General features: G+C 41.8%; 2 protein-coding genes across 2 annotated transcripts; both read left to right on the top strand.

Moving 5' to 3' along the window:
* The first annotated feature begins 1,096 nt into the window (after positions 1 to 1,096).
* LOC115103550 (gamma-crystallin M2-like) lies at positions 1,097 to 2,685 on the top strand. The gene is made up of 3 exons (XM_029624387.2): positions 1,097 to 1,185; positions 1,401 to 1,643; positions 1,783 to 2,685. Exons 1-3 carry the CDS (start codon positions 1,156 to 1,158, stop codon positions 2,080 to 2,082), a joined length of 573 nt encoding a protein of 190 aa, XP_029480247.1. The 5' UTR covers positions 1,097 to 1,155; the 3' UTR covers positions 2,083 to 2,685.
* A 5,890-nt stretch (positions 2,686 to 8,575) lies between these two features.
* Positions 8,576 to 23,338, top strand: LOC115103777 (transcription factor Sp6-like). The gene is made up of 2 exons (XM_029624703.2): positions 8,576 to 8,803; positions 17,602 to 23,338. Exon 2 carries the CDS (start codon positions 17,773 to 17,775, stop codon positions 18,688 to 18,690), a length of 918 nt encoding a protein of 305 aa, XP_029480563.1. The 5' UTR covers positions 8,576 to 8,803; positions 17,602 to 17,772; the 3' UTR covers positions 18,691 to 23,338.
* Positions 23,339 to 24,905: the final 1,567 nt, after the last annotated feature.

Raw genomic sequence — 24,905 nt, 5'->3', positions numbered from 1 at the left:
AACACCAAATCAACTTTAAAACGTGCAGGCTTGCTGTCTTCAGGTTGTATGAACAATCATTTGTGATACTACTTATGGCTTACCTTTCACACTACAAATACCTTTGCATATATCCCGATGCATTTTAATGTCCATAGGTTTAAATGGAGAGGACAGGTAAAACAAAAATGGAGCCACTACTCCTCCAGAACCGTTAAAAGCTAAAAACTCCATTCAATCTTTAAAACGTGCAGACCGGTTTGGAATGGTGTGCTTGTATACAGCTTTTTGATACCATGTATACATTTTGAACAAAACATTTTCAAATTTGAATACATTTCCATAGATTTAAAGGCAAAATGTGGATTTGCCACTGCTCTTGAACTGTTCCAGCTACAAACACCAACCCAAAGTTGACATGTGCAGACTGAATCAACTTAGATTGCTATAACACAGTTTGTTGCTACCATTCATACTTCATAAACTATAAAAGCTTTTTATATCCCATTTTAAAGGCAGAATGCAGGTTTCAACATTCTAAACTGAAATCACTGCCACAAAACATTCAGAATGTTCAAACTGAAGACCTTAGAGAGCTTAAAAACACATAATATGGCTTATGATGCTATGGTACTCACTCTATATTACTATACTAGCCCACTATAACCAACTATAATAACTCCAAACCAACAAACCACCCCAAAATAGGTAACTATAACTAACCCATAGCCTATGAAAACCCTATTACTACCAATACTACTTCTACTATTACCACAGCTGTTGCTACCACTACCACTATACTACTATTTCACAACCACAAATACTTCAAGACTTTCAAGCACACACATTTACTTCAGGAAATGTCATTTTTTAGTTAATAAAAGTTATCCTTCAAGTAAGATTTTAAACTTATGTACGAAGAACTTTCACATTTGAGAGTAAACTCTCAAAAGGCTTTATATTACTTTGTAAGAGAAACGACCAATTGAAAAGCAGCCTTTCTGGAAATGTGGACGTAACCTCAGTGGCCTCAATAGGCCTCTATAGCATGATGCTGGGTCAGGGATTTGAACAATGGAGCTAGCGATTCTTTGGGTTTGGTCAGGTATAAAAGAAAGGGTTAAACCAGGTAGGAAGTCAGTTCAGGAGCAGCAACCAGCAGCACAGTGAGCAAACATGTCCACCACCAACATGAACAGGGGCAAGGTAAGCACTGGGAAAGTTTTGAAAATTACATACCAACATTTTTCTAGATTGGTATAGAAAAGGGCTCTAGCACCCCAAACTAAAACATGAATGTTTGACTCATCCCAATATCCTGGTTGCCATTGTGACTGAATAGTAGCCTATCCCACATGTCTCTAAAATGTTTCTTTCATACAATTGTTTAATTCATAGAAATGATTCCATTATATTTTCAGATCGTCTTCTACGAGGACAGGAACTTCCAGGGTCGTTCCTATGAGTGCAGCAGTGACTGCAGTGACATGAGCTCCTACCTGAGCAGGTGTCACTCCTGCAGGGTCGAGAGTGGCTGTTGGATGCTGTACAACCACAACAACTACATGGGAAACCAGTACTTCATGAGGAGGGGCGAGTACCCCGACTACATGCAGCACTTTGGAATGAGTGACTGCATCAAGTCCTGCCGCATGATCGCCATGGTAGGTCGAAAATATCTCTGCTTAAAATAGTCACATCTTGTCATTGAAGGTAAAACATATTTTACTGGCCACACTCTCATATTCAACAATGTTCTAAATAATGATCTCATCTATGAACCCTGTACTTTTCTCCTGACAGCACAGAGGAAACTACAGGATGAGGATCTACGAGAGGGAGAACTTCGGAGGTCAGATGCACGAGATGATGAACGACTGTGACAACATCACGGATCATTACCGCATGTCCAAATGCCAGTCCTGCAACGTGATGGAAGGCCACTGGCTGATGTACGAGCAGCCCCACTTCAGAGGCAGGATGATGTACATGAGGCCTGGAGAGTACAGCAACTTCAGCATGGGCATGGGAATGGGAGCCATGGGCGGCATGAGTGGTATGAGGTTCATGAGCATGAGGCGCATCATGGATTCCTGGTACTAAATCATTCACAAACCTATTAAAATGTTCCCTTTTTAAGTGTGACAAAAAAATGTGCCTGCTGATTTGTTGTTCACACACCTGCATCCCTTGTCATATACAGTCCCTTACATATGTATTTGGACAGTGAAGCTATGAATGAACATTTGGAGTATTTTGGACTTGAGATCAAATGTTTCATATGATGCGACAGTACATAATGCCATATTTTATTTGAGGGTATTTTCACCTAGCGCAGGAAGATTCGCAGCGACAACAGAGTGATCAAATTGAGATATGACATATGTATGTATCTTGTCACTCATTGTCGTGCAAAACATGCACTAGGCCTTCTATGCAAATTGTTTCAGTGCTAAAACTCTCAATGTTACATCACAGTTGGGGGTCTTGTAGCTGGACTAGACTGTCAGCCTCAGGACACTGATCCTGTCTGGGAGTTTATTTGTTTTGACAATGATACTCCATGGAAGTAACTTGGCAATACAAAAGGAAACGATATAATCCAGCCAAACAGCATTTCTGAAATTGCTGTCAAAATGAAGTTTAGGACATTGTTATTACCCTCTGTTACTAATATGTTTGGCTCCAATAAAGGGGTTGAGTCCATTCCAAGTCTACAAGTCTCTTCACGCTTTTGATCAATAGCTAAAGTATTTCCCTTTGTTGTCTAAGCCTAATAGGGTGTCGTCCACACATACAAAAGGAAACTTGTGAAGTATGAACACAAACACTTTTAACCTTTAGGTTTTTGGCTTGTGATTCCAGTTGTCGTTGAACACTTGGCCATGTCAGTGCTCAGCTATGCCCAGCTTTGTATGGGTGTTGAGTGTCTAGGAAAAATGATGTCAAAGCACTAAGGTGGTGAGAGGTGTTTCCTTGTGGCACTGTGCAGCACACATGGAATGTATGTAGAGGTGGAGGTGGAGGTGGAGGAAGCAGGCTTGGATTCTTTCAGGTAGACAACCTGTTATCTGACCGGCACGACTACCCCCCCCCCTGTGCTGACAACCTCTGCACATCCCATCTGTGCTAAGACACAAACACCAACAGCCCTGAAAAGTAAATGCCCACCTCAGGCACAGACAGCCACACCCAGTTAACACCGCTCAAACTGACACACACACACACACGCGCACACACACAGACAGACAGACAGACAGACAGACAGACAGAGAAACACACACAGTCAGACACACACTTACTCACTCACGCATACCACACACAGACTAAACAAAACAGACACACTTTATAACAAACAAACTGTGGGCGTACACCCCCCCAAGTCACTCTCAAAACAAACACCGGTTTATGACGTACACAGCATATTTAAGTAAGTTAACATGACATTCTACAAATGTTATATTTAAGTTGCATTATGATGAACAAAGTAGTATTGTAATCTAAAATGTAACATTTTCTGATTTAGTCCAAATTAATAAAGTGAAAGGCTATCATTTTATTTGATTTCATCAACAAAAGGTGGGGGCACTCCAAAGTTTTGAGCTATGTGACACAAGGCTCTTCCCTTAAAGCTGTCCACACAGGTTATACATTTTATATAACTTCATTTATGACCAAATTCTTATTTACAAGGGCGGTCTGGCATGTGGCGATGTGAACACACTGACACTCCTGCTAATGGGCGTGAGGGCGGCTATTCTCTCATAGATGCGCAGGCACTGCGACAATGCGGCCCCAAAGACAGACTACCATCTGCCACCTGAACCAAGAGGCCAGCGGCCCGGGAAGATGAGGGGTGTTCTGGCACGGAAACAGCTGGTGGAGATCGGAGAGGACATTAATCTGGAGGGGAAGACAGGATGGCAGGGATGAGAGGTTGGATAATAAAGCCTGGTATTAAGGGCGAGGGGAAGAGGGCCGTGTGTGTGTGTGTGTGTGTGTGTGTGTGTGTGTGTGTGTGTGTGTGTGTGTGTGTGTGTGTGTGCGCGTCTGCTCTGTTCACACTCTCTCTGTACTGTTGATACAACCTAAGACAGAGCAAACAACTCTGACAGCATTTTCTACTAAAGTTACCTCTGATTCTCACTTTCCTCACATTCAGGAGAATAGTCATAATCTTGTTGATTTTGAGCTAGAATGTTATGGCTCTGCTTCCTGGCATGATGATTCTTTGATGATTCTTTCTGATTTCCGCAGCTGTCACACACAGGAATATGAGATTCAAAGTCTTCATCTACAACTCAGATACTTTGGAATGGTGGAACGTGGATCAAATCAAATGGAGCTCGCCATACTCCGAGACCAATTCAAATTCTGGTTTAAAAGGAACTTAAGTGGAGGAGGAGGGGAAGCAGGGCGGCATCAGTCTCTCAGACAGTAATGGCGGCGCCACTGCTGTTTAACAATCAAAGATGGGAGGCGGGGGCTACTGAGGAAGTCTCTCCCCAAAAATACAGGTGTTTGGTACAATCAAAGTAGCAGCTTGCAGAAATGACTGGGTTTGAAGTTGAAAGGGGAGGCAGAGAGAGAGCGAGGGAGAGGGGGCTGCTGTGGTGAGTGAGTGTCTAGGTGTGTTTGCATGAAGAAGGGAAGAAAAGAAACGTGACTCAGTCAGACTCAGAACCCCTGGCAGCCGGTACCTCCTCTTATGGGATTTTGAATAGTAAACAAGGATATAGGAAGTCTGCTACTGTACACTTACTGTTTACTCTAGTTAACTTTTTTTTTCCCCCTCAGAGGGGAAATGAGGCTTTACCTGGCCAATCCCTCTGGAGGCTCCAACGGTGATATTAGGCTTTAGCTGAGACACCAGGGTAGTTTCCGTGGGACACACATAAGACATGCTTTATGGTTGGTTAGTCAATGTTAGGCTACTTTTAACAGGTCTCCCTTGCAAATTAGATTTTTGTCTCTATGAGACAAATCTGTACAAATTAAAGTTAAATAAGTTATAGACATAGACGAAAATAAACTAGTGCACCATAGACATGAACACATCAACTATGATAATGATAATTTTCTTCTTTAATCTTTTTTTTTTTTATCCATCTAGAAGCCTCTTAATGATACTGGATGACGAAAGCAAGTGTGGAACAGAAAACTACAAAAGATAAGTTCCTTGAATCGTTTATCTTTGGATACTTCAATGAAACGGCTTTAATCCAAGAAGAATGGCCAACAATGTGACAAAAAATGTACTTTGTTCACTATCCGTGATAGACGATTCATTTCAAAGGGATTTGTGGGATTTGTCTGCCGCATTCGACCTGAGAGATTCAGCTATACAGAATGTGCCTCAGGACTAGAGCACTATATAAGTCTCCGAGAGTGTGAATGGATTTATATGAGTTGACACATAGGGGGGGATGAGGTCTATAGTGGGTCCTTGGCACCCGGGTTATAGCTGAAGGATTTAAGGTCCAATAAGATGGTGTGTCCTGTCCTGAAATGGAGTCTGTGAGACGGCGTACTGTCAGTATATACGATTATACTATATATTTACAGTATATGACTAAGCATCTGCTAGAGGTTCAAATCCAGCTGTGAACAGTGTACTAGCAGCTCTATGCCTGGAAAAGGGCGGACCGAATTTTAGGTAAACCACCTTTGACATCTGAACAGACTACGGTTTAAGTGCAAGCCCTATCAAATGGTCTTTAAAACGTCAGTTTGAGGGGTCGAAGGTCAAATCCACGAACATACGCAGACAATTGAGAAACACACACAACCTCGTGAAAGACGCTTAAAAGAATGCAGCCACGGACAGAAAAGGGGGCAACATGCCGTCTAAACAGAATTTGTAAGCCCCTTGTAATTGATCTTAAATGCACTGTAATGAAATGTTATTAAACAGTCTCTTTTGGAGTTGGAAGAATCTGATTCACAAGGAAATATGCCTGACTATTGAAAGACATTGGTAAACATCATTTAGGCTTTGTGTGTGGTCCCCAATTCAGCAACTTGATCCCTCTCTGTGTACATGCGTATCCAGATTAATTTCACGAGTGAGAACGCACACAAGATCAATCCCCTATTGAAAGGAATTCTTTCCGTGTGAACTTTTCAATACAGGTTGGGAAAGATAGTAAGTATGGAAGGAAAGCCTACATCCCTTAAGAAGCACTTGTATAGCACAGTGCATGTAGGCTACAGTTGTCTGTTGTAATACACAGTCAGTCTGTTTTATTGAAACACGCTACGCACACACACAGCGCCTTCAGTAAGTATTCACACCCCTTGACTCTCTCCACATTTTGTTGTGTTGCAGCCGGAATTTAAAATGGATTAAATTGAGATTTTGTGTCTCACTCTGTGTGCAATAATAGTGTTTAACATGATATTTGAATGACTACCTCATCTCTGTACCCAACACATACAATTAACTGTAAGGTCCCTCAGTCGAGCAGTGAATTTCAAACACAGATTCAACCACAAAGACCAGGGAGGTTTTCCAATGCCTCACAAAGAAGGGCACCTCTTTGTAGAAAATAAAATAAATCAGACATTGAATATCCCTTTGAGCAACGGTGAAGGTATTCATTACCCTTTTTGATGGTGTATTAATATACCCGGTCACCACAAAGATACAGGCGTCCTTCCTAACTCAGTTGCCGGAGAGGAAGGAAACCCCTCAGGGATTTCACCATGAGGCAAATGTTGAACTTTAAAAGGGTTGCAGAGTTTAATCACTGTGATAGGAGAAAATTGAGGATGGATCAACAACATTATAGTTACTCCAAAATACTAACCTAAATGACACAGTGAAAATAATACAAATGTTCAAAAACATGCATCCTGTTTGCAACAAGACACTAAAGTAATACTGCAAAAAAATGTGACAAAGAAATGTACTTTTTGTCCTTAAATGCAAAGTGTTATGTTTGGGGCAAGTCCAATGCAAGACATTACTAAGTACCACTCCCCATATTATCAAGCAATGTGGTGGCTGCATCATGTTATATTTGTAATAATTTAGGACTGGGGTGTTTTTCAGAATAAAAAATAAATATAATGGAGCTCAGCACAGGCAAAATCCTAGAGGAAAACCTGGTTCTGTCTGCTTTCCACCAGACACTGGGAGATGAATTCACCTTTCAGCAGGACAATAACCTAAAACACAAGGCCAAATCTATACTGATTACCAAAAAGACAGTAAAAGTTCCTGAGTGGCAAAACTTGAAAATGTCAGTAAATTAGCTAAAATTTCGAAAAGCATGTTTTCACTTTGTCATTATGGGGTATTGTGTGAAAAAAACCATACAATTCATCAATTTTGAATTCAGGTTGTAACACGGCAAAATGTGGAATAAGTTAAGGGGTATGAATACTTTCTGAAGGCACTGTATGGTTGTGAAAATGTGAATCGGAGTCAATATTTCATCATTTGATTCCAAACTAAATACATCTGTATCCTGTTATGTTGCAGTCCAAACCATAGACACACTGTACCATGCATCATTGCTACAAACTCAGCGTTTTAAAAACTGCTGCTTCAGAGAAAGAGAAGAAGACGGCAGTAAGTAAGTAAACCACTTCCCGCCGGTCTGTCTGTGGTCTCTGTTTGTCAGGTGATTTGAAGTCACTCCACCAACATGCTGTGACAGGAAAGGAATTAACTGAGAAGAGGGGAAAAAATAAAATAAAAACTTTAGAAGAAGAGGCTGATGAAACTGTGAAAAGCAGTGATGTTGGATTGGATTTAATCCGTATTTTCATTGGTATGACCGACAACAGTTAACAAGTGTTTCCTCTCATTTGGCAAACGTAAGAGGACCAGCTATGTATTTGGGCACAACTGAGCTTTGATAAGGCACCTACACTGCCTGTAACATGCAGAAGATGAAAGGATATGATACTGTTTTGTAAATTGTGATCTCTTGACAATTGAGAATTGAACTGACACTGAAGGTTAGACATAAACAGGTTACAGTAGATTAAGTATGTATAACAACATACAATCTGTGCTATAGAGACCTGTTGCCTGTTGCCAGTAGTTTACGTAGGATGACATTGGAGCCTACATGGTGACCAGACCAGTGACAATAATGACCATTGCAATGGTACCAGATGCCACTGTGTCACCATGGGGTCAATAAGATGGGTGACATGTAATTTTTAACAAGCAATCTAATAAACAAGTAGTCTACTGTATTGTAAGTGACCAGCTACTAGTAATGCATCAGTGCATTGCGACATAATTCATTCGTTTTTATTTTATTTGACAGGTCAAAGGCTTTGAATAAAAGTTTTCCTGAGAGTAAGTTGCGGTGGGCAAACATTAGAGCCATTTGAAATGCAAGTATTAGGCACTGAGACAACCCCAAATTATGTAACAAGAGGGTTCAAAGAGTTGTCAACTTTCTCATGGGTCCGAATGTTGTAACGTAAGTGAGCCATGCCCATGTACACTTCCTGACCTCCAGCAGCGCGAGCGCATCTTCAAAGGGGAAAACACACACCGAAAGAGGGCGGAGCCTGCGAAAAGAAAAAGATACATAACCTATTATAAACTTTGCCACCACTGAGTACGCTTACCTGCACGTGGAAGCGTTGTCTCGTCTCACCTGAACCGCCCGAGATGGAGGGAACTGTATGATATAGAGGATATCTATTTATTTATTCGATTTTTTTTTTTACCTTAGGCTTTTAGTTGACTTCTGCCAAGGTGGTTTATTTATTTTCATACCAGTGAATATAATAGGCTACAAAAAAGCTATTCCTACATCGCGTCGGAATAGAACTACGGGCACCATTGTGTAAACAGGTAGCTATATATGTTTCAATATAAACGTTTTTGATTCATAAGCATCGCATTGTTTACCCACGAGGTAACCGTTGCGTTGTATTTTTGTGTGTGTAGTGGAACAATATCGAAGTGACGGGTACATCCTCTTGACAGTTGCATGAACAATGAAACAGAAGACTGTACCTGGAATAACTAGAACCACTTGAAATAAAGGGATATGGCAAATATTTAAGTATTTGTTTTTATGAAAAAGTAAGAAAAAAATATTGGAAATATTTGTATAAGTATTTATTATCTTCAATGTGTATTTTAATTTAGATTTGGAAAGACATATTTCAATTCATAATTTGTAATTTGTAATGAGTCATGGAGTCATGAATATATTATATATATATATATATATATATAGTTGTGCCCAAATAATATATATATTATTGTAAGCCTAATTCAAATTAATTCCCTACTCATGGAAAGGATTGGGTTTGAGTGACAGGTTGTGCATTTGATACCATATTTGAAAATAGTATAATTTGTACAATTTGCATCAAAATAAAGTAGAATAAAGTAGAAAATTGAATAGATCTCCTTTCCAGTTTGAGTTAATATTTAGGTGAATGTTTCCTGGTCACAGATGAACATAAAGCAGGAGGTAAAGAGGCCCTAAAAGGTTGTTGAATGTCTCATATTTTGAAGCGTTTTCACGTCCCCAAAGACCTCGATTTAGAAATTGGTTATCCCACACAGGGGTATTCATTATGATTGAGGGAAACAATTAGTACCAGTAATCTGTATGCTTTCCAATGTTGAAAAACACTGAGGATCACCATCAAAACCAACAAGCATTTTAGGTACTTTTTTTACTAGTAATTTATTTTTTACAATTAATGGAATTCCAGTCATTAGAATATGTTATAGTGAATTGTTTTTTCAAATTTTTATAGGAGAGTAGCTTATCTTGCACTCTCTCATACAACATATTCCAATGCTGTAGTAGACTACAAAACTACAGTATGAATGTTATGGTGACTGAAATGCATAATGAAGTGACTTTTAGTTGACAAAAATAAGACAACATTACGTCATGCCTCATATAGACCTGTGTAGGCCTATGAGTGCAAGCTGATTCTCTTCAACCCAGATTGAGCCAAGACATTCAGGACCTTGATAATGTATGTGTAATCAACAGGGGCAGGGAACAACGCATTCAGCGAAAGGGAATGATATGATCCTAGATGATTTTAAGTACAAAAACAAGAAACAAGAAATCACGAATGTCAGAACGAATCCAGTTGACAACCCAAATAACACTGTATCAGAAATCCAAATGCAATATATGTGTATATACACCAAAAACAATATATACAGCAGTAGATCGAGAATCCAGTATATAAATAAACAGTGTAACAAAAATGCAATGTACAGTAGTAGAAACGGTGCCTTCAGAAAGTGTTCACACCCATTGATTTTTTCCACGTTATTGTTATGTTACAGCCTGCATTTAACATTTATTCCATTTAGATTTTGTGTCACTGGCCTACACACAATACCCCATAATGTCAAAGTGGAATTATGTTTTTAGAAATGTAATTTTTTAAAATTAAAAATTACAAGCTGAAATGTCTTGTGTCAATAAGTATATTGTGGCAAGCCTAAATAAGTTCAGGGGTAAAAATGTGCTTAACAAGTCATATAATAACTTGCAGGGATTCACTCGGTGTGCAATAATAGTGTTTAACATGATTTTTGAATGACTACCTCATCTCTGTACCCCACATACAATTAACTGTAAGGTCCCTCAGTCGAGCAGTGAATTTCGAACACAGATTCAAGCACAAAGACCAGGGAGGTTTTCCAATGCCTCGCAAAGAAGGGCACCTCTTGGTAGAAGGGTAAACATTTAAAAAAGCAGACATTGAATATCTCTTTGAGCAATGGTGAAGTTATTGATTACACTTTGGATGGTGTATCAATACACCCAGTCATTACAAAGATACAGGCTTCCTTCCTAAGACAGTTGCCGGAGAGGAAGGAAACCACTCAGGGATTTCACCATGAGTCCAATGGTGACTTTAAAACAGTTACAGAGGTTAATGGCTGTGATGGGGAAAAACATTTGGATGTATCAACAACATTGTAGTTACTCCACATTACTAACCTAAATGACAAAATAAAACTATTCCAAAACATACTAAAGTAAAACTGCAAGAAAGGTGGCCAAAAACTTTATGTCCTGAATATAAAGCCATAAGACTTCTGAACAGGCAATCAAATGGCTACCCAAACTATTTGCATTGTGTCCCCCCCTCCAACCCCTCTTTTACGCTGCTGCTACTCTCTGTTTATCATATATGCATAGTAACTTTAACTATATATTCATGTACATACTACCTCAATTAGCCTGACTAACCGGTGCCCCCCGCACATTGGCTACCCGGACTATCTGCACTTGAAAATTGCACTGTTGGTTAGGGCCTGTAAGTAAGCACTTCATTGTAAGCTCTACACCTGTTGTATTCAGCGTTCGTGACAAATTAACTTTGATTTGATTTGATTATGTTTGTGGCAAATCCAATAGAATACATCACTAAGTACCACTCTTCATATTTTCAAGCAAGGTGGTGGCTGCATCATGTTATGGGTATGCGTGTCATGGGCAAGGACCAGGGAGTTTTTTAGGATAAAAATTAACAGAATATAGCTAAGCACAGACAAAATCCTTGAGGAAAACCTGGTTTAGTGTGCTTTCCAACAGACACTGGGAGACAAATGAACCTTTCAGCAAGACAGTAACCTTATAACATACAAATATACTTACCAATATGACATTGAATGTTCCTGAGTAGCCTAGCTACAGTTTTGACCTAAATTGACTTGAAAATCTATGGCAAGACTTGAAAATGTCTGTCTAGCAATGGTCAACAACCAACTTGACAGAGCTTGAAGAATTTAAAAAATAATAATGTGCCAATATCGTACAATCCAGGTGTTTAAAACTCTTAGAGTTTCGCTGCCAAAGGTGATTCTAACATGTATTGACTCAGGGATGTGAATTCTTATGTAAATTAGATATTTCTGTATTTCATTTTCAATACATTTTCTATAGATTTCTAAAAACATTTTTTCACTTTGTCATTATGGAGTATTGTGTGTAGATGGGTGAGAAAATTAAATATTTCATCAATTTTGAATTCAGGCTGTAACACAACAAAATGTTGAAGAATACAGTATATGAATACACAGAGTAAACAAAAGTATAAAATAAACGGTCCAATGTTTAATGTCTCTATATACATGGGCCAGCAGCATTGGCTGTGTGTGTGTGTGTGTGTGTATGTGTTTGGGTGTGTGTTTGTGAGTATGGGCGTATGCATGTGTGAGTCTATTTGTGAGTACAGGAGTCTGCGTGTTTATGAGGTGTGTGTGTGTGTCTATCTTTGTCTTTTACTACAGAAGATGGCTCGATGGCTGTTGAACAGTCTGATGGCCTGGAGATAGAAGCTGTTTTTCAGTCCATCTGTCCCAGCTTTGATGCACCTGTACTGTCTCTGTCTGCTAGATGTTAGCAGAGTGAACAGACTGTGACTCGGGCGCCCCGGTGATATGTTGTGCGGACCGCACCACCCTATAGAGAGCGATTCCGTTGAGGGCGGTGCAGTTGCCGTACTAAGCGGTGTTGCAGCCTGACAGAATGCTCTCGATGGTGCATCTGTAAAAGTTTGTGAGGGTCTCAGGGGCCATGCGGATTTATTTCAGCCGTCTGAGGTTGTATAGATGCTGTTGCGCCTTCACCACGGTGCCGTTGTGGTGGGATCATTTCAGGTCCTCGGTGATGTGCACACCAAGGAACTTGAAGCTTTTGACACTCTTCACTGTGGCCCCGATCAACTCCTTTGTTGTTGTTTTTTACGTTGAAGGAGAGGCTATTTTTCATTTTTCTATAGATCGACAACGTTTTTATCCATTCGACGGGTGGATATGTATTTTGTCTAACTTTCTTTATTGTGACAAATGATGGTGATGGTAACTTGTGTTTTTCAAATGAATGATGATTGACAAATAATTGTTTACTATCATCACTTAACTATAAAGCTCTTCAACCACTTCCTGTTATTCGAGTAGGGGTGCCAAGGGTGCTGCAGCCCCCCTTTGATAAATAGAAATTGAAAAACAAATAAAACATTTTAGAAATCACAAAATTATATTACTCCTGTGTGAACTAAGGCTTTATTACTCCTGTGTGAGCGAACCCCAAAAAAATACTCCTCAGTACACGTTCCATAGCTACTGGTGGGTTCGAGTGTTCCACTGGATGTCATAAGGTGAATGCACCAATTTGTAAGTCGCTCTGGATAAGAGCGTCTGCTAAATGACTTAAATGTAAATGAGTAGATTACTGATCAATCCGTGTATGATAGGCCTACACTATAATCGCTATACTAGCCCTACTTGTGTAAGCTCAACCTTGGAGATCAATTTAGGGCTTATTGTTAAACAGCTAAATACTTACCTCAAACATAGGTGTTTAAGAAGGATACCCTCATTTGTTATTAAGTGTATGGGACTTTGGTGTCCCAACCCAACCAGAGCACTTGAACTTCTAAATGACATTTAAACGTCAAAGTTGACAGGCAATATGCCTCAGAGGACCCTAAGCCTCACGGTGAGTTTTCCCATCCAATGACCATTGAAATGTAAAGATGTATTCTAAGTTTATGTTGTAGCCGAATACAATGAGACAGGAGGTGTCATATGACTCGTGTACTCTATCTCCAACTGTCAACACATGGATTGTGCTCCTCTGTGTAGACCTGTCTCGATATGAGTCATGATGATTTATTGACACGCTAGTTGAGACACTTCCTCTACTCCGTCTTCACATTTTGATTGAGTATTTGAATTGGAATTTCATGTCTGTGCAAGACTGTTTACAAATCGGCTCACATTTGGACACATAATGCGTAACATTGACAACATTTGATGTAAAACCACATGAACAGGGTTTTCTAGGGAGTTTTTCCTAGCCACCGTGCTTTTACACCTGCATTGTTTGCTGTTTGGGGTTTTAGGCTGGGTTTCTGTACAGCACTTTGAGATATCAGCTGATGTACGAAGGGCTATATAAATAAATTTGATTTGATTTTGATTTGAACATACAACAAATCAAGGTTGTTTCATTTGTCTGTGATACTAGTCGACAAACAACTGTCAGGCAGTCACTATCCTCTCAGGGACACCAACGTAGAAGGGAATATATTTCCGTATGTGTATGAGATTGCTTGTTGCCACTTTCACTATCAATCCTCATCTGTATTTTAATGACATTTTCCCGTCTTATTCTTCTAGAATGTCTTGGAACCTGTAACGGTATGTCACATATCAGACTAAACCACCAGATTTTCTCAACTCAAAAAAACATTCAAACACAAACACAGATATTTAGAAGTAGGAGTACAGATACTTCGTCATCGTAATGACAATTCCAAATGTCTGTGTTTGATCCAAACACATTTTGGATGGTAGAAAGAAAAGTATGGAGAATCCACAAGCTCCGATCCAGCATCAGTTTTTATTCATGGTTGTGACATCTTATTCTGCTATTATATCATATTTGTACTTTTCCCTTTACTGGCTGAATCGGAACGATAACCAACAAAAGTCAGTTCATCATCTACCGTGATGCGTTCCTCCCCCGGAGCATCTTCTCCTCTCTGGCAGACTAGTAAAACTGGTGGTGGTGGGGGGGGCTGTGCTGGGTCTTGGCAGGGCAGAGCCTCCTCTGTCTCTGGCAGAATAGTAAACCGGGGACTGTGTTAGGTCTTGGTCGGGCAGGTTTTACGATGCAGCCCTGTCCTCCTGCACCTTCCTCCTCCCCGGCTCCCCTCCCCCAGGGGCCCCATGCCAGCTGTTACCCTCAGGATACTCTCTAGTGTTCCAGCCAGCCACTTTTGTGAATGGAGGAGGAACGGCCACTCTCTTATTTGTTTACAGGGCTATTATATCAGAGAGCGAACGAGAGGAGGGGGAAGAGAGAGAGAAATAGGGGGATGCTTCACGCCGCGGTGCATCTGACTCACATTCCCCCAAAATTACAGAGCATCGGTGGAGCTCTGGCTCCGGGGCAACGTAAAATAAACCAGCTTGACCTTTAACACCAGACCTCTAATTCTGGAATTCCAAACGAATTGCTTTACGATTTCATTCCAACTCTAGAGCATCTCCTCTCTCGTGTCTGAAGAGGGCCATGGGAAGACCAGTCCAACGCATAGCTCGTAATCCTGTTGGTCTTCAAGGCATTGTTTGTTGTCTCAGCAAATTGAAAATCAATTGAAGGGATCAGCGCTTGAGTTGTGCCCGTGCTCATTGGTAGGGAGTACCCGCACCCCAAATGTTCTATTGCTTGAGTACCAGTACCTGCACTACCGTTCAAAAGTTTGGGGTCACTTAGAAATGTCCTTGTTTTTGAAAGAAAAGCACATTTTTTGTCCATTAAAATAACATCAAATTGATCAGAAATACAGTGTAGGCATTGTTAATGTTGTAAATGACTATTGTAGCTGGAAACAGAAGATTTTTTATGGAATATCTACATAGGCGTATAGAGGCCCATTATCAGCAACTATCACTCCTGTGTTCCAATGGCACGTTGTGTTAGCTAATCCAAGTTTATCATTTTAAAAGGCTAATTTATCATTGCAAAACCCTTTTGCAATTATGTTAGCACAGCTGAAAACGGTTGTTCTGATTAAAGAAGCAATAAAACTGGCCTTTAGACTAGTTGAGTATCTGGAGCATCAGCATTTGTAAGTTCGATTACAGGCTCAAAATGACCAGAAACAAAGAACTTTCTTCTGAAAATCGTCAGTCTATTCTTGTTCTGAGAAATGAAGGCTATTCCATGCGAGAAATTGTCAAGGAACTGAAGATCTCGTACAATGCTGTGTACTACTCCCTTCACAGAACAGCGCAAACTGTCTCTAACCAGAATAGAAAGAGGAGTGGGAGGCCCCGGTGTACAATTGAGCAAGAGGACAAGTACATTAGAGTGTCTAGTTTGAGAAACAGACGCCTCACAAGTCCTCAACTGGCAGCTTCATTAAATAGTACCCGTAAAACACCAGTCTCAACGTCAACAGTGAAGAGGCGGGATGCTGACCTTCAATTTGATGTTATTTTAATTGACAAAAAAAAGTGCTTTTCTTTCAAAAACAAGGACATTTCTAAGTGACCCCAAAATTTTGAATGGTAGTGTACCTTCTATTGATACCTTTTCCATTCCATTTCAAGCACTGGAAGGGATGAGAGACGCCAGGACAGCGGAGTCAATCACCACCTTCCGGAGACACCTGAAACCCCACCTCTTTAAGGAATACCTAGGATAGGATAAAGTAATCCCTCTCACCCCCCCTCCCCCTGAAAAGATTTAGATGCACTACTGTTCCACTGGAGGTCATAAGGTGAATGCACCAATTTGTAAGTCGCTCTGGATAAGAGCGTCTGCTAAATGACTTAAATGTAAATGTAGAGTGAATCTAAATCTCACAAGTTGTAGGCTATCTTTGCAAAGTTTCTGTATGTTGTGGAAATAGCTTGCTCAACCTGGCTTCAATGGTTTTGTGGACAAGGGACAGGAGACATGTTTACCATTGAACCTTGACCCTTCTATTGAAGCTTGATTGTCTGGGTGGCTAATGCTGTATGGTCTCTCTCTCCCAGATATGGTACCACGACCTATGATCTTCAGACGAACAAGATAGTAACCTCTTCAGACCCAGACTGCTTTCTTGTTTCCTGCAGTAAAAATAATGGCATATATTTGCCAACTTATCATTTTGGGACAGAACAGTTTTTGGAATATTTTTTTGTGTTTTGAAGCAAGTAAAGCGTCTCCTGTCGATTGAGTTACAGCTTTTTGACCAAAAAATGTCTCCCGACTCCTCCAATTTTAACAGGTGCATTCCGTCACCTCTCAAAATTCCAAGGTAACCTAATTTGCGGGGTGTATATTTTAGCATTGTTCTGGTCCACTGGAGTTTACGCACCGCAGAGCAGTGGGGACAAGATGCTGACTGTCTTAGAGCATGCTGCCCTAATTATATGGATAAAGTCATCGTTCTTGTGTTATTGTTGGACTTGTGTTCGCAGGCTCCTGAAAGCCGTCAGCCAGCAACTGTTGATGCATGCTGCCGCCAGTGTGTAGGAGGCGGGCGTTTTGTTTTTTTATCGCAACGTCTCTTTTTTTTGTTAGTCGCCTCGAAGGGATGTTGTTGTAAATCATGTGTGATTCATTAAAAAAAAACAGGTTGTTCCGTCTGCTAGGCTTCATCTCCGATAATCTCAGAGACGTACAAATACTGTAGATCTTGGCCCGCAGCCATTACCTCCCTGGATCTTCTTCCTTTTCACCCCCCCATCTCTGCACGGGGCTGTTCCTGTCAACACTCCTCTCTCTCTTTCTCGCTCTCCTCCTCCTTCCTCCGCCACCTTTCGCATTTATCTCCACTCTGCCTCTGCCTCTTCATAGGGCCGCTGAAGTTGTTTTCTTTAGCTTTCTCTTTGACTGTCCTCCGCCATGGGAAGTACCTGGCATCGGATGCATTTGGCAGGTTTCTGTCCGGACACGTTTCCCCTCGTCTCCTTCCCCGCATTCTGTCAGCTCTCTCCTCGGCCACGCAGCGCGAGAACTGGGGTGGGGTGTCCATGGAGACGGGGGCGTGTCTGTTGGGCTACATTGTAGCCATTTGGCTAGAAGCAGTAGTCATCTTATAAGAACTTACTACACCATTTTACAATTTGACAATCCGTTTTTTTGCCAACAGGTCAGTAATCGTGAATAGGATCCTCAAGCTCTCCATCCAGCCATGTGGTAGTCTACACATCTTCACCCAGTTATCAATTAGCACACCACACTCCAGACCCACCTGGCTACCGCTCACTCCTCACCAGACTCAGCCTTCAACACCAGTATCCCACAGACAGCAGCTGGTCTCATGGCCCACCCCTATGAACCCTGGTTACGGACAGCACCCCCTGGTGGCAGCTCAGACGAGATGACCGTTCCCTCATGGTGGGACCTCCACACCGGGCCAGGGAGCTGGATGGACCTGCAGGCGGGCCAGGGTGTGGGCTTACAGGCAGTTGGTCAGAGCTCCATGGGACTGCAGTCCTCCCTGGGGCCTTATGGCTCCGAGCCCCAGCTGTGTACTCCTGCTCAGCTAGCCCAGCTGGCCCCAGCCTCACACTCAGCTCACTCTCACCTCTTCCCCCAGGATGGCTTCAAGATGGAGCCACTGGGAGGACCTGAGCTCCTGCAGCCGGAGTCGTACTCCCTGGAGGAGCCACAGGAGGGTGCCGCCTCGGTCCGGCCCAAGCCCCAGCGCCGCTCTGCCTCTAGGGGCTCGGGCCAGTCTGTGTGCCGGTGCCCCAACTGTGTCCACGCCGAGCAGATGGGCCAGAGCACTGACGACGACCGGAGGAAACACATGCACAACTGCCACATCCCGGGCTGCGGCAAGGCCTACGCCAAGACCTCCCACCTGAAGGCCCACCTGCGCTGGCACAGCGGGGACCGGCCCTTCGTCTGCAACTGGCTCTTCTGCGGCAAGCGCTTCACACGCTCCGACGAACTTCAGCGACACCTGCAGACGCACACCGGCACCAAGAAGTTCAGCTGCACCATGTGCCCCCGAGTGTTCATGCGCAATGACCACCTGGCCAAGCACATGCGCACACACGAGTCTCCCTCCGGGCCAGGGGAGGAGAGGATGTATGGAGAGGGGGGCAGGATGGGGAAGAGCTTTGACACACCTACTCCTCAGCCCTCCCACGCCACTGCCTCTGACACAGAGGCACCCCTTAAGCAGCCGAAATGTGAGAAAGACCCCTCTGGGACAGGACAGTCCAGCTAACTGTATCCCGTCCACATCTGGAATGCTATACAGATAACGTACAGTCGGTGGGCTACTATCAGCCCCTTTCTATCAGACAGAGAATCAATCCATAGTTTATAACACATGTAGTCCAGTGGAGGTGGAATCATAGGGGGTCTTATATTATACATTTATAGTCTATTTGTACCAGATGCATTGAACAACATAAGGCAACAAAGGCCCCTCTGATTTTCAGAATGCATCATATCACATATAACAGCACCATACAGCATAGACGGGCATGTTACATCACCAACAGAGGACAAGCTGTCAAGTGCCTTGCTGGAAGGATATCCATCTAAGGAACGTCCTCTTCCATTTACATGGCAACCGAGCCAGAGCCAAAGCTTGCTAGCTGCTAGGACTTCCATTGCTGCTACTGCTATTATGCCATCCATCCACAGAGACTTGGGGAACGAGTTCAACTGAAGATGGTGCTTGATGCGTTTACAGTAAAACTACTAGCTACTCGGAGAGAGATTTATTTCCATGGAAACCATCAAACTCTCCGGTCTCCACTGCACACATCTAACTGAATTTAAGGCAATGGAAGTGGAGGGTTAGGATATGTTGGTATGTTGTGTTGGCTGCCTTTCCCCACCCTTTAACCCACCCCCTTGCCTTGCTGTGTATAATATACTGTATGTGAGTGTATGAACATGTCCCCGGGAACATTTCCACACTGTATTTTTGGGGTTTTGACCAAAATGTTAACGCGCAATGTTGGCGTCAACCTTTTGCCAAAGAGCACCACAGTAAAGCACCACTGTAATTCAGTTTGGTGCGGTATGTGGGCGGTGCAAATAGAAATGGCTGCTTTTGCTCAATAGACGTGCAGAGATGTCCCACTGCAGCACATTGTGGCACGGAATTCACACTCCGTGTTTTATGTCAACAAAATATATGTTCTGTGTAATGTACAGTAAGAAGACGTGATTTGCGTTATCAATGCATTTCACTTGGATGCCCCGCCCCCCGCATGTGTCATCGTGTTCAAATGTCCCTCAACTGTGACTGAAAAGCACCGTTGCTCGTCTTTTGACACTCCTTTATCTCAGCGCTGCAGGTGTGAATGTGACATGATGGCAGCGTATCTCATTCACGGGAAATGTGTAATTCCCGGATCTTGTCCCCGTTAGTGTACGATCCACACAATACCACGTTCACACTTCACGGAACCCACAGTGGTAACACTCGATGGGGATTTCCTCGGGGACAAAAGACAGGCTGGATACATCACTACTCACGAAATGTACGCCAGACTGAAATGTGAGCTGGACTGAAATCCCTCATTGAGAGGAACTTAGGTAAACCATATTTTGTCACACCAACAACTTCCAGGATAAGCAACAATTCCTCCTCCAAGGTTGTTCAAGCATAAAGCCAAAAACAGATGGAGTGGAATTGCTTGGAGACCATTTTGATATTAATAGTCATAAATAATCATTTATATCTTGATAGAAGATGCACTTTGATCAAGTTTTCGGAATCCAGTCTAGACCTTTCTAAATAGGCTTAGGCCTGTGTGCCGTGGTTTAGGCTTCTTGGCTTATTGTGCTCACTGTAAAACAAAATTGGCCTTGTTAGGAAAGCATTGTTGTATTTTGAGTAGTGACTTAGTCAAAATGTGCTTAAAAGGGTCTAAGCTGAGGTTTAGCTATGTAGAGATCTCTCACTGAGGTGTTTATTGTAGCCCCCTTTAGACATATCCATAAATAAAATAAAACATAATGGTTTTTGATGGTTTACTTGCATTTTGTTAATCAAATGTGATGAAAGGACATCACCTCGAGACTCGATCTATTGCAAATCACTTGGGGCCCGATTCAGACTTAGGAAATGTATGCCTTTCCTACACACACCTTTCATACGCTCTTCACAGTAGTTGGTATTCAGTCTTACCTTATGCAGGTGCTGTTCCCTTGCGCGTTCTGAATACATTTAATTAGACTGCTGAAAACCCTGTCACTTGCTGGCCAATAGATTTTGTTATGGAGTTTCCTTTCAATAGGGTTTCCAGTACATTTATCTAAAGCACCACTTTAAATGTGGTGTACCTTTAAATTCAAATTTTCTCGACAGACTCATTCGAATAAATGGATAGAACAGTTCAGAATATTAGGGATCAACGAAAGAAAGCCATGTATTCATCTCCTTTTCAGCACCAATTGGTGGAGCTTGTATATTATTTAGGGTTAGGAAAGTATATATGAATAATCAGTGGTGGAAATAATATCCAGTTGTCATACTTGAGTAAAATTAAAGATACCTTAATAGAAAATGACTCAGGTAAAAGTCACCCAGTAAAATACTACTTGAGTAAAATTCTAAAAGTATTGGGTTTGAAATATACTTAAGAATTAAAAGTCAATTTAATTAGTCAAATATACTTAAGTATCAAAAGTTAAAGTTAAAGTGTAAATAATTTCAAATTCCTTATATTAAGCAAACCAGATGGCACAATGTTCATGTTTTTTAAATTTAAAGATAGCTAGGGACACACTCCAACACTCAGACATCACACATATGAAGAATTTGAGTCCGCCAGGTCAGAGGCAGTAGAGATGAGCAGGGATGTTCTCTTGATAGGTGCGTGAATTGGACCATTTTCCTTTTCTTTCATTTAAAATGTAATGAGTACTTTTGGGTGTCAGGGAAAGTGTATGGAAGTAAAAGTAAAAGTTGTCAAAAATATAAATAGTAAAGTAAAGTAGTAAAGTATTTTTACTTAAGTACTTTACACCACTGTGGATCATAAAAAAAAAAAAAACAGGTTTGGAGAGCCTCCACTCAATAAATATATTGACGAATCAAAAATACAGTGGTTTGATTTATTCTGAAAGTTGCCAAATTCCATTGTTCAATTCTGAAATATTTGAAAGTGAGAAAAGTGTACAATAGGGGTTGAACAGTAGTCCTATAAATCTACCCTAATAATCCTCACTAATCATGGAACTTTGATGATAACGGTCCATTTGTCGTAAACTGTGCACCAGGCTCCAGATTTAAACTGCTACATATGGTCTGCGTTCCATAATGATTCAAATAGGCTACATGTCCCAAATTATTGCCCAATTTGTAATACGGTAGCCTAATATGATCCACTAATGCTAGCTATGCTCAGGAACAACCACACAGCAGAGAGTGGCTAATATTAAAACAGATTGGAAAAAAATACAGTAAAAAGTCTGGGTTTATAATTCAAACATTCTAAAAGTCATAAATCAACTCGGTAGGTTTGGCGCTATAAAGTCATTGGCCCCAGAAGCCTGTAGCTTGGGTCTCCAAACTTCATCCTTGCAAGTTACAGTATAAGGCCATCATGTCATAAACTTCACCGTGGAAAAGATGATAGGCTAGGTTGATACACTTCAGGTTGCTGCCATACGACTGGTTTCACATTTGTCTCCAGCTATCACAAGGTAAAATAGATCTAAAACAATTGTCACTTATATTTACAATCCCCTTATCCAAACGGCTTACTCATTTACCTAGCTTTAATCAAAAGCTCTTATCAATTTGTAAATTACAGTGCATGGAGAATTGTGTTACTTCTATCAGAAAAAATAAAGTAGATGTTGTTTCACTTGGAACCAACAGGTAGCTCGACCTTATTCATCATTTCATCGGGTAAAGGGGGTGGAATTACGAGGGAATTAAGTCAAGACAAGGTTAGAATATGGTGTTTCTGAGGGCCTCCCAAGTGGTGCAGCATCTAAGGCACTGCATCACAATGCTAAAGGTGTCACTACAGACCCGGGTTCGATCCTGGGCTGTATCACAACCGCCCATGATCGGAAGTCCCATAGGGCGGCACACAACTGGCCCAGCGTCACCTGGGTTAGGGGAGGGTTTAGCTGGGGGGGAGGCTCATTGCGCTCTAGCGACTCCTTGTGACGGGCTGGGTGCCTGCAGGCTGAGCTCGGCTGTCAGTTGAACAGTGTTTTCTCTGACACATTGGTGCGGCTGGCTCCCGGGTTAAGCAGGCGGGTGTTGAGAAGTGCGGTTTGGCGGGTCATGTTTCGGAGGACGCATGACTCGACCTTTGCCTCCTGAGCTCGTTGGTGAGTTTCAGCGATGAGACAAGATTGAAATGGGGGAGAAAAGAAATACAAAAAATAATACAAAAATACAAATAATATGGGGTATGGGATCTCCACTACACCTTCATTTTTTTTATGTCTACCGAAACAAATAGCAAGTGAATAGCATGCTATTCTCATGCCTAAGTTCAAGGTCAGAATACGTGTAGAGAGAAAAGTGCATAAAAAGGGAATTAAATTCCCTTCTACACGTTTAAATCTGGTCGAAATTTCCCCCTTGTAGCTTTGCGTTTCCAACAGGCCTACCTAGGAACACTTGATACATGTATTAAATAGGCCTGCTGGCTATCTCTATTATCATCAGAAATGCTATTATTGAGTTGTATGTGTTAGATAGGAGCAGATTGAAGATGATTAAAATATTATTTAAATATTATTGATTACAGTAGTATGTTGTCGCAGTAGATATGAATTTAAACAATACTTTGTAATAATTTAAGTACTGCTGTACTATTGCCTGGTTTTAAGACTTGCTTGTAATTTTAATAGAGAAATGTTCTTTATGGAAATAAAAAGAGACATATCACTAAGTAGTATGTTGTTTATTTATTCAGTACTTCATCATCATGTATTATAAGATGCACTGCTAGAACCAGCTTGCGTGTGTGTGTGTGTGTGTGTGTGTGTGTGTGTGTGTGTGAGAGAGAGAGAGAGAGAGAGAGTTAAACAGATCAGAGAGCATTTTCATGGCTACTTTTTGGAAAACAGTTCCACAATGCTGCACTGTTGAATGCATTCTGGGAGTAAGAGGAGACATGGAGATGTCTTAAAGAGAAAAGGGGAGTCAGGAGAAGCAATGGATGCAGAGTTTTCTATGTTTGAGATGACAAGGGAGTTGGAGAGCTGTGGAGAAGATAAAGTGTGTTATACGATGTTTAAGCATGCACTGGACAGTGTGTTGGAAACAATGTTAGGGTGGTATAATAAGGTGTGGAAGACTGGGGTGATACCTGCTGGGTGGAAACGTGCGGTGATATTGCTGTTTGTAAAACCAGGTAAAGATCCCACTAGGGCGGGCAGTTATAGGCCTACCGCACTGACAAACAACATGTGTAAATTGATGGAAAAGATGGTAGTGAGTAGAATAATGTATTTCTTGGGATTTATGGGTTTGATGAGCTTAGCACAGAGTAGGTTCAGGACAGTGGGGGCTGGTGGGAGGAGATATAGGAGGACAGGTTCATTGTAATGAATGGAATTGGATAAATGGAACGGAGTCAAACATGGTTTCCATATGTTTGATACCGTTCCATTAATTCCATATCAGCCATGAGCCTGTCCTCCTATAGCTCCTCCCACCAGCCTCCTCTCGTTCAGTAGAGGGAGGTCTGCCATGGATGCCCTGGTGACAGTTAGTACAGAGATAACCAAGGCCCTGACAATAAAAGAGGTGATGAGGGTTGTGTATTTTGACATTGAAAAAGCTTACAATATCATATGGAGGGAAGGGTTGTTGATCCAGTTGAGTGCATTGGGAATTGGGGGACGTCTGTAAAACTGGATCATGGATTTCCTGTTTGATGGAGTCATACGGGTGAGGGCGGAGTTAGAATTGTCAATGCGGTTTGAAGTGGACCATGGTACTCCTCAGGGAAGTGTGGTTAGTCCGATGTTGTTCACCCTGATGATAGATGACAGATTTAAGGAGGTGGGACAGGGAGAAGAAAGAAGGAAGGAAGGAAGATGGACAGGTCGGATAGGGGAGACTTGGTGCTGTTAATGAGACTGGAAAGGATGGGAGTGGTGGGAAGCTTTTGTTGGGTTCCTGCCCATGTGGGTGTGGAGGGTAAAGAGAAGGCCAATGTGGTGACTATGAGTGCTGTGAGGAGAGAGGGGGTAGATATTCAGGTCCCACTGGGCCGCTGGGAAGTCAAGTCCTTGATCCGGGCAAAAGGGCTCCATTTTGGCAAAGGGAATGGGATGCTAGTAGTAAGGGGAGGCCATTTTATTGCGTGTATCGGTCAGTAAAGGAAGAGGTGGGGAGTATGGGATGTAGGACAGAGTAAGTTGTGTCGAGTAGAACATGATTTGGGCACACAGGTTTGAATGCCATGTTGTGGATAATAGGGAGGCATGAAACAGGTCTGTGTG

Source organism: Oncorhynchus nerka, linkage group LG21, assembly GCF_034236695.1.
Source record: "Oncorhynchus nerka isolate Pitt River linkage group LG21, Oner_Uvic_2.0, whole genome shotgun sequence".
Lineage (NCBI taxonomy): Eukaryota > Metazoa > Chordata > Actinopteri > Salmoniformes > Salmonidae > Oncorhynchus > Oncorhynchus nerka.
Note: the sequence above shows the minus strand (reverse complement) of the source record. Positions and strands in the feature narration are given on the sequence as shown.

What these genes read in the sequence shown, in the direction of transcription:
- LOC115103550 (XM_029624387.2), top strand. Translation starts at nt 1,156, where the DNA reads ATGTCCACCACCAACATGAACAGGGGCAAG. An exon ending in CCAACATGAACAGGGGCAAG is followed by an intron (nt 1,186 to 1,400) that starts GTAAGCACTGGG and finishes TTATATTTTCAG; the next exon opens with ATCGTCTTCTACGAGGACAG. An exon ending in CCTGCCGCATGATCGCCATG is followed by an intron (nt 1,644 to 1,782) that starts GTAGGTCGAAAA and finishes TTCTCCTGACAG; the next exon opens with CACAGAGGAAACTACAGGAT.
- LOC115103777 (XM_029624703.2), top strand. Translation starts at nt 17,773, where the DNA reads ATGGCCCACCCCTATGAACCCTGGTTACGGACAGCACCCCCTGGTGGC.